Raw genomic sequence first — 13,402 nt, 5'->3', positions numbered from 1 at the left:
CAGTGTAACCTCAGCTTTGCTCTGTGCACAGCTTTGCAGAGCAGACCCTCAAGGCCCTGCTCTGCCGACTGCACTATGAGGATGTGGTGGTGGCCATGGAAGACAAGCGTGGATGGGACACACTGCTCTGTGCTGACACCCACCACTGTGCTGTGGGCGTGCTGGCCAGGTGAGACCCCCTGCTCCCCAGCTGTCCCCGGCATGTGTGCCCTGTGCCCGAGGTGCCCCACACAGTCCCCGTGGCCGTGGGCCAGAAGGCCTTGTCCCCAAGGGACGGCCAAGGAGGCTGCAAAAGGCTGGGAGAGGAGTGTGCCCAAGAGCAGCAACCTCCCAGAGGGCTCAGCTGCCCTTGCAGGGTGGTGGAGAAAGGCCAGACCTCTGTGAGGCAGTCCTGGGAGAGGTTTGCCCCCGCTGGCTGAGGGCTTTGACTCGTGTTTCCTCCTGTCAGAGAAATGCACCGCGCATCCGAAGCCGCGTGTTCCAGGATTGCATTCCACCTGCTCGGGCTGCTCAGCAAGGACACGCCGTGCCGGGATTTGGCCGCCCTGGCGTTCCTTGTGGAGGTGAGCCTGAAGGCCGGCGCTGCCTCGCTGAGCTGCCTCCCGGCTCTCTGCCCTCTCTTGGCCGCAGTGCCTGGGACGGAGCCCGCGCCCTGTGCTGCTGCCTGGGCCCGGCCCTGGGCAGTTCTGGGCTCCCGCCGGCCGCTCCCCCGTCACCGGCCTGTGCCTTTCAGATCCTGGAGCACCTGAACTTGAGTGAGTGCCGGGACAGCGTCCTGCAGTTCCTGTCCAAGCACCTGCAGGGCGAGTGCAGGGGGAGGCGTCGCTTGGCACTCCGAGGCCTCGTGGCGCTCGGCACCACCAGTGTCTCGGTGAGAAGAGCGCAGGGGCTGAAGCCGTGCTGCCAGCGTGGGGCTGGGGAAGGCAGTCCCTGGGGCTTGGCTGGCCTTGGGGCACTGGGGCAGCTGCTGCCAGCTCTCCTGCCTCCTGCTGCAGCTGCCCCAGGGCTTTGGCACAGGCCTGTGGCCCCTGGGCCCTGTGGCAGCAGGATGGTGTTTCACACACTTGTGTTCCACAAGTAGATGGCCATAAGGATGTGGAGCCTGCATGAAAGGCTCGTGGAGCTCCTGAAGGAAGATGACAGCGTCATGCTCAGGATGACCACGGTTCTCCTCAGGGGTTTGTTCCTGTGCAATGGTGCACCAGTAACCAGCACCCTCGCCCTGCAGCTGGCTGAGGCGCTCCTGCCACTCTTTGACAACGTAAGGCTCTGCGCCTCCAGCCACGGCCAGCGGGTGCTGCCCGCACACTTTGTGCCCTGTGCACTCATGGGCTGTGCCCAGGTGGGCCTGAAGCAGCTGACGCTGAGGCCTTTCTTCCTCCCATCCATACAGGAGGACAGCGAGGTGCAATTGTGCTCCATGTTTATCTTCAGGGAGATGCTGGATGTTTTTCCAGAACAGGAAAAAAAGGTCCTGAAGGCACATGTGCGCCAGAGCCTGGTGCCACTCTTCTTCCACTGCCACGATGAGAACCAGCGAGTGGCAGAGGTGAGGACTCGGCAGCTGCCGCTGGCCCCTGGCAGGGGCTGGGCTGGCCCTGCCCTGGCGCCTCGCAGGCTGCAGCTCCTGCTGGCCTTGGCACAGGGACGGGGTCCTGCGCCCTGGGCTGTGGGGCCATCTCCGCCTCTCTGCTGCTCTCCAGGCTTCTCAGGAAACACTGCTTTGTGCGGCCGAGTTCCTCAGGGGGAGGGATCTTGTACAGCTGGTGAAGAACCAGAAGCTGTGGCAGTTCCCCGAGTGCCTGGTAAGGAGGGCCGGGAAGCCGCAGCCCCAGCCTGGAGCAGCCCCTGAGCGCGGTGCTCGGTGTGCGGGCTGGCAGCTGTGCCCCTGCCCGCTGCTGCAGCCCGAGGCCGCGCGGGCTCTGCTCCAGGCTCCTGCGGCCCCAGCCGGGTGCCCATGGAGCCCCGGCCCGGGGGGCTGCGGGGCCAACCCTTCCCTCCTGCCGCTCTCTCCAGCTGGCAGAGGACAGCAGCAGCGTGGCCGAGCACCTGCGCCGGGCCCTGCCCTACCTGCAGAGCCCACAGGAGCCCCTGCGAGAGGCGGCCGTCAGGTTCATGGGTGAGCCAGGAGGGCGTGTGGGCACAGGGCTGGCGGCGCCGCTGGCAGGGAGCTGTGCCCTGGGCCTGACAGGCTCTGTGTTCCCAGGGACGGCCGGGCGGCACCTGAGGGGGAGGAAGGAAGAGCTCCAGCTCCTCTCTGAGGGTGAGTGAGGGCAGCGGGCTGCCAGCGGGGGCTGCCGGGGGAGCTGCGAGCCCTGCCCCGGCTGCGGAGGGCTCTGCTCCCTGTGCGGACCAGGGCCGGCGTGGGCAGAGCACACAGAGCTTTCAGGGCACCTGGGGGATTCGTGGCCAGCAGCTTCGGGGTGATCCAGCTGGTCCCTGCTCCCTCTGGCCATGGCCAGAGCCAGCTGGGATGGCCCTGGCACAGAGTCCCCTCGGGTCCCCTCAGATGTGGGAACTGACCATGGCTCTGTTCCTCTCTCTTTCAGCCCTTGAAGGCTTGGAAAATGACATCAGTGTCGACGTCACAAGCCTGGCAGTTCAAAAACTGTACATCGTCCAGGAAGCAGAGAGAGCTCCATATTCCACCTTTGACAACCTGCGTGATCGGCTCTGCAGGGCATGGGGGAGACGGCCTCGTCTGTCGGGGCTCGGCTGGCTGCGCTGCTGGAGCTCTGCACAGAGCTGATTCCAGAGGCTCTGTCTGCTGGGGCCAGCCGAGCCAGCAGGAATGTTTTGTTTCGTTAAGATTGTTCTTTTCTTTCTTTTTGTTTTTCTTTAGCATGTTAATATAGGATGTGTTGCTATAGACAGACTCCCAGGATCTTTCTTTGGCTGCTCAGGCTCTGCAGGGCCTAGGGGAAGAGGGAGAAAAGGGTTCCTGGGCTCAGCAAGCTGCCCAGGCTTGCAGGGTTGCAGGGAAAATGGCCAGAAGCCCCTTGGCCTTTGGTGGTTCTGCTGAAGCCTCTGTGCTGCCCACAGTGCAGATGGGCAGGGGCTGGAGCTGTGGGGATCTCTGTGAGAGCGGTGCCTGGAGATGGCCACAAGCCCTGTCCCAGGCAGGAAGCACCATCCGTGTCCTCCTGCCCGTGTGTTCCTGGCTGGATTGCTGAGGGCTTCCAGGTGCCTCTTGGTGGGGCTCCTCTGGAGCTCCTGAGGGGCTGCGGTGCTGCTGCCGGGCAGGTTGGCCGGGCTGGGGAGACCCTGAGGGGACGGGGCCACAAAGGGATGAGGGGCTCTGGAAGCCCTGACAGGACAAGGCAGCAGGAAGGCACGGGGGGGATGTGTGAGGGAGTGGGTAACGTTGGCTCGGGGAGGAAAGTGGGTTTGAGCCAAAGAGACCACTCACCCCGATGTTCGTGTGGCAAACAGAGCACAGTTTATTCTCAAGCCCTTCCTTCTAAAGGGCCTTTGAAAACCCGGTCTGGATGATTTCACTGGTCTGATCTCTGTGCCCCTTCAGATTCTGGCCTGGGGAATGCCTGCAGCCCTGGGAGAGATGTGATGGGCCCGGCCCCTGTCAGTCAAACCAGGGCTGGTACATTCACCCCGTACAAGCCAGCCTGCACGGTGACACACGGCAACAGAGTGCGAGGCACAGCTCCGGGAGCTCCCCATGAACCTCAGCTCTGGGACCACTGTCTGCCCCAAGCTTCAGGGGCTGCAGTGGGAGCCCGGCTGGGCTCTGCCCTGGGGCCATCCTGCAGGGACAGCTGCAAACAGGGAGCATTCCCTGCCACAAAGAGCCAAGGCAGGGCTGCAGGGCAGCTGCTCCAGCCCCGACTGCACTGCTGAGTGCTGTGCTCTGGGGCTGGGGCTCCCTGCACAGGGGACTGCACTGGTGTGCCAGAGGGGACAGAGAAGCTGCAGCTTCAGCCTAACTGAGGTGGGTGCGTGGGCTGGAAAGAGTGGGGAGGCTCCAGGGGATTTACAGATCTCATCCTGCTGCAAGGACGAAGAAAAGGGAGTGGGAACTCAGCAGTGAGGAGAGCTGGGGGCTGGAGAGCAGCTCTGAATGACACTAAAATCCCACCAGACCTCTTGAGACATTGCTGCTCCTCAGCCAGTGACAAGATGAGTCCCTAAGCCTGGGGCTCAGCCTTCCTCATGGTGAGGGGCAACAAGGAACGCAACCGTGTGATGGAGACAGGAATGGGCTGGGAACTCACTGGGGGAAAAGAGGGAGCAATTGGGAAGTAACAGGCAGGTGAGGGAGAGAACAGTTCAGAGAAGGGCTGAGCTGCTGTTTGAGCAAGCTGCAAAATTCATTTGGGGTCATCCCAGATTGATTCAGTTTCAGAAGTTATTGAACAAGTTTATTTTTTGGATGGTGGCATGTTTTCCCTTGGAGGTGTACACTCTGCAAACTTGAGCTGTGTTGCTGAAATACTCAAGCCAGTCTGTGCTGCAGGTCACCCCATTTCTCCTTTGGCTGATTGCAGCCCGGTGCTGAGCTCCAGCAGGGCCCTGGCAGAGCCCAGAGCAGCCTCAGCACCCTCAGAGCCCGGCTGCAAGGAGAGAAACCAGAAAGCCCTGTCAGCTGAAGGCTCCTGTCCCCTTGTCCCAGCCACCCGCGGTGCCCAGGCCATGCTGGCCGTGCCAGAGCTGTGCCCAGAGCTGCCCATCACTGCTGCCTTTGGGAGCAGAGCAGGAGGGCAGGACATGTGCCCAGCCTGCAGCCAGCCACAGCACCTCCAGCCCTCAGCAGCTGCCCAGAGCAGGATGCTCCTGTGCTCGCTGCCATCTCCCCAGAGCTCTGATCCCACCATCCCCAGCAGACAGGACCCACCTCACGCCATCCCCCGCTGGAAGAAAAGCTGCTCCCAAACAATGCCCTCATCCTTCTCCAAGGGCACAGCTAATCCACGCCACAGCTGCTCCCAAGCATGTCCTGATCCAGACGGGACTCCACCTGAAAAGTTTCCTCTAGAAAGACAAACATCAAATTATTGAAAATAGGTTACAGAGAAAAAGAGGAACAAGAAAAAAGGTCAAAAATCTTATCTCTGTCAGGGCCTTAAGGAAGGCCCAACCCCTGCATGCCAGGGAAAAACCCACCATGGGTGAGGGAATCCCAGGCTTTCTCCCTTCCCCTGCACTGCCCCCATGGTGATCCCAAAGCAAACAAGGGCAGTGGAGCAGCCCAAGCCCTTCCTTGTCTGCAAAGCAAAGCAGCCCCTGCACAGAGTCTGGAGTCCCACCTCTGCTCCCACCATGGGGGTTTGTTTGTGTCAGGCTGGCTGCCCCAGCCCAGCCCCAGCCCGGGGCAAGGTGGGTGCTGGGGGCTGTTGGCAGGGCCAGGAGCCCACTCCCATTTCGTACCCACCCCAGCCCATGCCCCCGGCCCTGCCAGAAGTAGCCTGGCAGCCGACTGAAGGATCAGCTGCATCCGCCCCAGCAAAGGGGGAACCTTTGGTTCCCGGCCAGGCTGCGCAATGCCCAAATCTGGGAGCATCCCCCTGCGTGTGGACTCATCTGCAAACTCCCTGTGGAACCTGGCTTTGAATGAGATGTAAGAATCAAAGTCCACCATCTTCAGCCTGCCGGTGGTCAGGTGGAGCAAGAGGTTGTCATCCTTGGTGTTGTCCTCGCTGTCCCCAGCAGCAGCAGCCCCACCTGGGACAGCTTTTCCAGGGGCTCCTTCTTCCCTTGGCCAGACCAGGCTGTCAGGGCTCTGCCCAGGGCCCCAGCCATCCATGAACCATGGCAAGCAAAACCAGGGTGATGGTGGCCCCCAGTGCTTGCCACAGCAGGTCTCCAGCTCAGCTCCAGCCCAAGAGCTGCGTGTTCCCTTCTGTTGATCCCTGCTCAGAGCTACAGGCAGGACAAATCCTGTCTGGTTGGCTTTGCCACTGAGTGCCAAGCGATGTGTGCAGCTGTTACCTGCCAGGCCCCTGGATCCAACTGTGCATGTGGATCTCTCCCATCTTCTAGGGCAGAGGAACTCCCTTCACCCAAGGATCACGGAAAAGCTCTTCTAAGGATGGCCTGTTCAAGGGCTGCATGGACAAACACCTCTTAATGACATCCTGGCACTCTGGGGAGAGAAACCAGCAATCACCAGTCAGCTGGAGAAGTTGCCCCCTGTTCCTGTGCCCAGGCCATGCTGGGTGTGCCCAGATCTGGGCCTAAACTTCCCCATGGATTCTCTGTTTGGAGGAGAGCAGGAGAGCAGGACATGTGCCACCTCCTCAGCAGCTGCCAGAGCAGCATGCCCATGAGCTGCTGCTGTCTCCCAGCACTGGTATTCCCCCTGTGCCCACAGATGAGACTCCACATTGAGAGAGCTGTCCTGGGAACAAGATCTGTCCCCAGATATCTCCTGGCCCCTCCTGAACGGGTGCTTCCCCATGACCAGGTGGTGCAGCAGGAGGCCCAGGGACCAGATCGTCGCTGCCTCGCTGTGGTAGCATTGCTGGTGGATCCCCTCTGGTGGGCTGCAGGACAGGGTTCCTGTGGAACACAGACACAGTTCATCAGGGGGATGCTGCTGCTCCCAGAGCCTGGCCCCAGCACCCCTGGGCATGCGGGGGCTGCCCCAGTGGCACACGGTGTGACCGCTGTCCTCTCGCCAGCGCCTGGGGCTTGTGTACAGACTCGGGGCTGGAAAAGAAGCCACTGGTGCTGGAAGAGGGCAGCAGAAGCCCTGGGAAAGCCCAACCATGACACACAAAAGAAAAACTCACCCAGTAGTGTAGAAAACCCCCTCTTCTCCCTGCTTGCATGGCCCCACAAAATGTTAATAAGCCAAGGCAAACAAGGGGAGCACATTAGTCTAAGCCCTTCCTCACCTGCACACCAAACTGTCTGGGGCATGGGGTCAGAACCCCCTCTCTGCTACCCCCATGGGGGTGTTTGTCGGGCTGGCTGCCCCAGCTCCAGCCCCAGCCCAGGGCACAGTGGGTGCTGAAGGCTGTCAGCAGGGATGGGAGATGGACCCCCTCACACCCCCACCCAAATCAACCTGGCTCCAGCATTAACTCCATCCTGGCTGCAATAGGGGAAGCCCCGGTGCTGGACCTCGGCTGGGCCATGAGATGCCCAGGAGCATCCCCTGGCAGGGCTCACCTGCAAACTGGGTGTAGGCTGTGTCTTGGAGGAAAGTGCCACAGCCAAAGTCGATCAGTGTCAGCTGCCCGGTGGCCAGGTCGAGCAGGATGTTCCCTGGTTTGATGTCCCTGTGCAGGACCCCGCAGCTGGGGCAGTGCTGCACAGCCTCCAGCACCTGGAGGAGCAGCCCCCGCGCCTCCTCCTCCGGCAGGAACCCCCGCTCCGCCAGGAAACCCGACAGGTCCTGGCACCGCTCCGGATGCTCCAGCACCAGCACAAAGCTGTCGGGGAGCTGAGGCCACTCCTGGAGCTGAATGACACCAGCACAGCCAGAGGAGACCTTGTCCAGCAGCGCGATCTCCAGGGCTGCGCTGGTGCCGTGGGGCTGCGGGAGGAGCACGATGCCGTCAGTGGGGCTGATGCCGTGCCGGGGGTCGAGAACCCCTCGGCCAGCCCGGGATGCTCTGCGCCCTGCGCTGGCCCCACGCCCGCTCTCCCTCCAGGCGTCCTGGCAGCTCCCACCCTGCCGGGCCCCGGCTCAGCCCCGCCCGGCACGGCCCGGCTTCTGCCGCTGGCCCCGCTCATCACCAGCTCGCCCCGGTGCCAGATGCTTTCGCTGCTTTCGCCGCTTTCGCCGCTTTCGCTGCCGCTGCTGCCACTGCAGCTGAAGCTCCGTGTCCGTATGTCCCCGTGTCCGTGTGTCCCCATGTCCGTGTGTCCCCGTGTCCGTGTGTCCCCGTGTCCGTGTGTCCCCGTGTCCATGTGTCCGCTGCCCGCTCGCCCCTGCGCCCAGCCCCGCACTCCCCGGGGCAGCCCCTGAGCCTGTCCAAACACGGGAACTTTGCCGTGTCCAGCCCAGACCCAGAGCCTGGAGTCCTGCCCAGGGGCACAGGAATCCCCTCGGTCACTGCTGTGCATTGTCCCTGCTTAGGGTCAAACACTCTTGGAGCACATTCCCTCAATGCTGAATTTGTACCTGACCCAAGAACTGCACTTAGTCCCCAGCACTAATTTAAAAAAAAAAAAAAAAAACAAAAAAAAACCAACAAAACAGGGGAAGGCAAACTTTGTGTAGCTCATGGTATTTTACACTGTCTAAAACTTGCCATGTCGTGGATCATAGAAGCGAGATCCATTTGTGATTAATGAGAAGGAGAAGTAGTGAAAGATAGAAAAGGGTAGCCTAAAAATAAACAGAGAAAAACATCTTGGATTGTTTCTTTCCATTTTCATTTCATTTCTTAAAAGCTGTTTCAGTTTTCTCAGAATCTTTTCCACAGTCCTGTTTGCTGTTTCCAAGAACCTTGGCTGGAGAACGAGGAAGCTTTGAGCAGCTTCTGTCACAAGATGTGCCACCAACTTCAGCTTTTCTTGCCTTTCCACACTGTGTGTGCAGCTTGACTCTTGCAGAAAAGTGGGACAAATAGTTGAAGAACTTTACAATTTGTTCTTTCTTTTCCTTGTGGGCTGGGCAGTTGTGCCATTGGTGAGATTTTCACTGTTATTGTTCTGCCCTAAGAAGCCATGATGGGCTACCAGGAATTGTCAGGGAATGCAAGCCTGACTGAACACAGAGAAAGAATCTCCAGAGTCTGCAGCCAGAAATGGAGAGCTGTGTGATAATCATTCCAACACCCCTATGGACAGCTTGAAAGTGATGTAGAAGATGAAAATGGGCTGACAAAGGGAGTTTGTTTCTGTGTTCATTTTAGAAGCTTCCACATCTCATGCACTGATATATATCAAGAGTTCAATCAGTTCATGAAAAGCACCAGAACAATCTGGACCTTTCAGGAGATGACTGTAAGAACCTGAAAAGGAGAAATGCAGGCAATGACTTGGTGAACTTTGTCTGGAAGAAGGGTCACTTTTCCCAAATAATTTCTAATCCATCTCCTCTGCATTTGTCTTTCTGAAAAAGGCCATTTTCATCCCAGATTCCCCATGAAATGGGAACCCTGAGCTTGTGGAAGTGCCTGAAGGATGCCCTGTTCATCTGCAGGGACACTCAGGCTGAGACAGGAGCCGGAGCCCTCTCTGGGGAAGCCTCCTCCGAGCTGAAATTTGTGCCGTGCTGGGAGAGGAGGAGGAGGGGAGAAGGCTGGCGCTGTGTGGCAGGAGCAGGAGGTTTGGGCCGCAGGACATTCCGTCTGCGCCGCTGCCCTGCAATGGGCAGGAACGCTGTGGGGAAGACTGGGGGACACTGGAGCGGGATATGGATGGAACTGGGGAGACTGGGAGGGACTGGGAATGAACTCAGGTGTATTGGGAGGCACTGGACCGGCACTGGGGCTGTACTGGGCTGTACTGGGGATGTACTGGGCTGTGCTGGGATGGACTGGAGGGGCACTGGGGCTGTACTGGGCCGCACTGGAGATGAACTGGGCTGTACTGGGAGGGACTGGAGGGGTTGAATGGGCTGTTCCCACCCGCACTGCCTCCCATTGGCCGAGGCTCCCGCCCATCACGGCTCCCACCAATCAGCGTCAGGGATCATGGTGTTGTGGGCGGGGCCTGGGGCCTGCGCCATCCTTTATTTTGCCTACAACTCCCGTCATGCTCTGCGGCCCCATAGAGCCCCATTAAAGCCGGGACTACAACGCCCGTCATGCCCCGCGCTCCACAGAACCCCGGTACCGCCCCCATCTGTCCCATCAGTGTCCCCCAGACCCTCCGGGACCCCCAAGTGCCCCTCAGCGCCCATTCGGGACCCCCAAAATTTTACTGGCAAAGTACAAAAGAACAAGGAACTTTGGAAAAGCGTTTAATACCAATCCAATCCAACTTAAATCATTTTTCACAGCTGTAACTTCATTAACTCAGCCCATTTAGCCTGGAAAGCCCTAAACACTGAAGTTGTTCAGGTACCCACAAATGTTCCATATAAAGAGCATTAGAAGGAGAGGAAAGAGAGAGAGACAGGAAGAGAGAAGCGCCACAGAAAGACACACATGTCGGTCCCAGCTCCCGGGGTTCCAGTGTGGGTGAGAGACAAACCCCAGGAGAAGGCAGAGTCCATACCAGTGGCTGACCTTGTGCTCCTTGGTTTTAAGCCCCTGGGCCTTCGTGGGCCTCCCCCCAGCTGGGACTTCTGATATCTCAGGTGTTCAGAGCTGGGTCAGCGCTGTCCCAGCAGAGTGACTGATCGACAGCTCAGCCCAAGGTGTCTGGGGACATTGATCTCATCCAGCCTCTGACAGAGACCACGGTGACACTGGGGAACCTCATGGAGCCTCATGGAGCCATGGGTCAAATGTGACAAGGCAGGTCCAAGGACACCCTGGTGACTCTGGGGACCCTCATGGAGCCATGGGTCAGTTGTGACACTTTGGGGACCTCGTGGAATCAGAGGGGACCATTGCGAAGCTCCCATGGATCCAAGGGCCCAGGGTGACACTGTGCAGCCCAGAGTGTCACGGAGGAGCCATTGTGACACTGTGGGTCCCCATGGAACCAAGGGAACATGGGACAGGCTGATGCCTTAAGTTTTAGCTTCCATATTTTCCCAATTCTGTGCTGTATCAGTCTGTAACTCTGAACTTCATGTAGAGTGTCAGCAAGTTCTCTTACAGTGTAGTCAGACAAAACAATCCTTTTCCTGCTCGAGAACCAAAGACACTGCTGCAGCTTCAGGCCCAAAAAGTGAAAACAACAGCGATTTGAGGAGAGCAGACTGGGAGGGTGGGGCTGCATAATCTGAAGGTGTAATTGGACAATTAACCCCAATATGGAAATGAAACAAATCTTACAAAATTGTGAAAACGTGTGACCTGGCATCCATCCTGGGTGTACCCTCAGCTAGGCCCTTGTACTGCCCAGGTGAATCCTTTGAAGGCCTTTTTAATAAATCCCCACTTTACTCCTGTAACACTGTCCAGCCTCTGCTCTAGGTGGCCTCTCCAGGCATCAAGGCCTGGCTGGCTGGGCCACCTGGGGGCCACCTGACAGGTCCAGCTGACCTTGGCATGTCCAGGGCTGCTGCTCATCTGCCCCTGGAGCACTGGGGCTCGGTGCTCTCCTTCCTGTGGAAAGAACTGTCCTTCTCTTCCAGGTGCCCATGGCCAAAATCTGGATTCCTCTTCTTAGTTTGCTTCTATGCAAAGATTGTTCCCAGATGAAACCTGCCAGGACAGACAGGTCTGGCTGGCTTGGCCACCCAGGGGCCACCTCTCATCTGCCTGTGAAACACTGGGACACTGTGCTTTTCTTTCTTATGGGAAAAAAGCACCTTTCACATCCAGGCACCCATGGCCAAAGTTGGGAATCTGCCTCCAGGATTCCCTATATCCAGGGATTTCTCCCAGGTGAAAGCTTCCAGGAGAGACAAGTCTGGTTGGCCTTGGTCTCCAAAGAGCTGATCCTTATCTGCCTTTGAAACACTGGGGCTTTGTGCTTTCCTTTCTGATGAAAAGAACTCTTCTTCCTGCCCAGGTGCCCATGGCCAGAACTGAGATTCCACCTTCAAAATTCTGAATATCCAAGGATTTCCCCCAGATGAAAGGTGCCAGGAGAGACAGGTCTGGCTCTCTTGGCCTATAGTGACCACCTCTCATCTTCTTCCAAAACACCTGGGCTCCACGCTTTTCTTTCCTATGGGAAAAACCATCCATCTTGACCAGATGCCCATGGCCAAAGTTTGGAATCCTCCTCCAGAATTCCCTAGGTCCAAGGATTTCTCAGTGACAAAGCTGCCAGGACAAACAGGTCTGGCTGGCTCGGCCTCCCAGGAGCCTTCTCTCTCTGCTTCTGCCCCTGCAACACTGGGGCTCGGTGCTTTCCTTCCTATGGAAAAGAACTGTCCTTCTTAACAATGCAGAAATGGCCGAAATTTGGGTTCCACCTCCCAAATTCCCTATATCCAAGGGTTGCTTTCAGACAAAAAAATACCACATCAGAGAGGTCTGGCTGCCCTTGGCCTCTGATGGTCACCTTTCATCTGCCCCTGAAACACCCATGTTCCATCCTTGCCTTCCTATGGAAAAGAACCGTCCTCCTCCATGCAGCCAGGTCTGAAACTGGCATTCCACCTCTAAAATTCCCTATATCCAAGGACAAAATCTGCCAGCACCATCTGATCTGGCTGCCCTTGGCCTCTGTTGGCTGTAGCTCATCTGCCCCTGCAGCACTGGGGTGGGTTGTTCCCTTCCTGTGGAGACCATGGTGGCACGGTGAGGACCTGGTGGAACCATGGAGTCCATTGGGACTTTGGGGCCATGGTGACACCACGGAGCTCCATGGAACCCAGAGACCACCATGACTCTGTGGGGCCTTGTGGAACCATGGAGACCATTCCGACCCTTCAGGGCCTGGTGTCACCAAGGGGGAATTGTGACACCTCAGGGCCTTCTGGAAACAAGGGACCATTGGGACAATGTGGGGCTCCATGGAATGAGGGGAACAGGGAACAGGTCTGGCAGGCTTGGCCTCCCAGGGGCCACCTGACAGGTCTGGTTGATCTTGGAATGTCAAGGACTGCTTCTCATCTGCCCATGAACCACTGGGGCTCTGTGCTTTCCTTCCTATGGAAAAGAACTGTCCCTCTTTTCAGACATCCATGGACAAAATTGGTACTTCTCCTAAAAAATTTCCTGTATGCAAGGGTATCTGTCAGAAAAAAACCTGCCAGCTCTGGCTGGCCTTGGCCTCTGATGGTCGCATCTCAGTTGCCTCAGAAGCACTGGGGCTCTGTGCCTTCCTTCCTGCAGAAAAGAACTGACCCTCTTGTCCAGGGGCCATGGCAGGAGCTGGAATGTGGCCGCCAAAGTTCCATCTATCCTAGGATTGCTCCCAGACAAAAGCTGCCAGGACAGACAGTTCTGCCTGGCCTTGGCCTCTGGTGATATGAGCAGAATGTTTTCCTTTGCAAACACCTTGGACAGGGCCCAGAGATCTCCCGAGATGGGTTTTGCAGGCCTCAAGAACATAACCCATGTATGGAGGCTGATGTGCCTGGGCTCAGTTGTGAAGAGACTGAGGACAGATCACGAGTGGCCTGGCAGGGCTTCAAGGGTGGATGTGGAAATGGTGGAGCTTTTCTCCATAGTGGGAATCAGGCAGGGAGAGAAATTATGCCACAAATGCAGCTGGGGAAGTCCAGACTGGACACAGGAGGAGAAAGGAATTTCCCTCCCAGGGCAGGGCTGTGGTGCAGCACGTCCCCAGCAGGAGCCTGGAGCAGCCCAAGGCTTTGTGTGGCCAGGCAGGGGCAGCAGGAGGCAGAGCTGCCAGCAAAGGAAGGGCCAGCGAGGTGGGGCAGCCGGGGGTGACGACAGCCTGCAGGGACAGAGGCGCA

The 13,402-nt window shown here is 58.2% G+C and overlaps 1 protein-coding gene across 1 annotated transcript in view; it reads right to left on the bottom strand.

Moving 5' to 3' along the window:
- The window catches only part of LOC144246559 (uncharacterized), a 703,923-nt gene that overhangs the window by 298,042 nt on the left and 392,479 nt on the right, over positions 1 to 13,402 (bottom strand). The window contains exon 6 of the mRNA XM_077784469.1: positions 12,824 to 12,830. Within this exon, the coding sequence (XP_077640595.1) occupies positions 12,824 to 12,830 (7 nt within the window). The remainder of the gene's footprint in view (positions 1 to 12,823; positions 12,831 to 13,402) is intronic.

Source organism: Lonchura striata, chromosome 6, assembly GCF_046129695.1.
Source record: "Lonchura striata isolate bLonStr1 chromosome 6, bLonStr1.mat, whole genome shotgun sequence".
In the NCBI taxonomy this organism is placed as follows: Eukaryota; Metazoa; Chordata; class Aves; order Passeriformes; family Estrildidae; genus Lonchura; species Lonchura striata.
The sequence above is the reverse complement of the archived record's forward strand: the minus strand, read 5'-3'. Positions and strand labels throughout refer to the sequence as shown.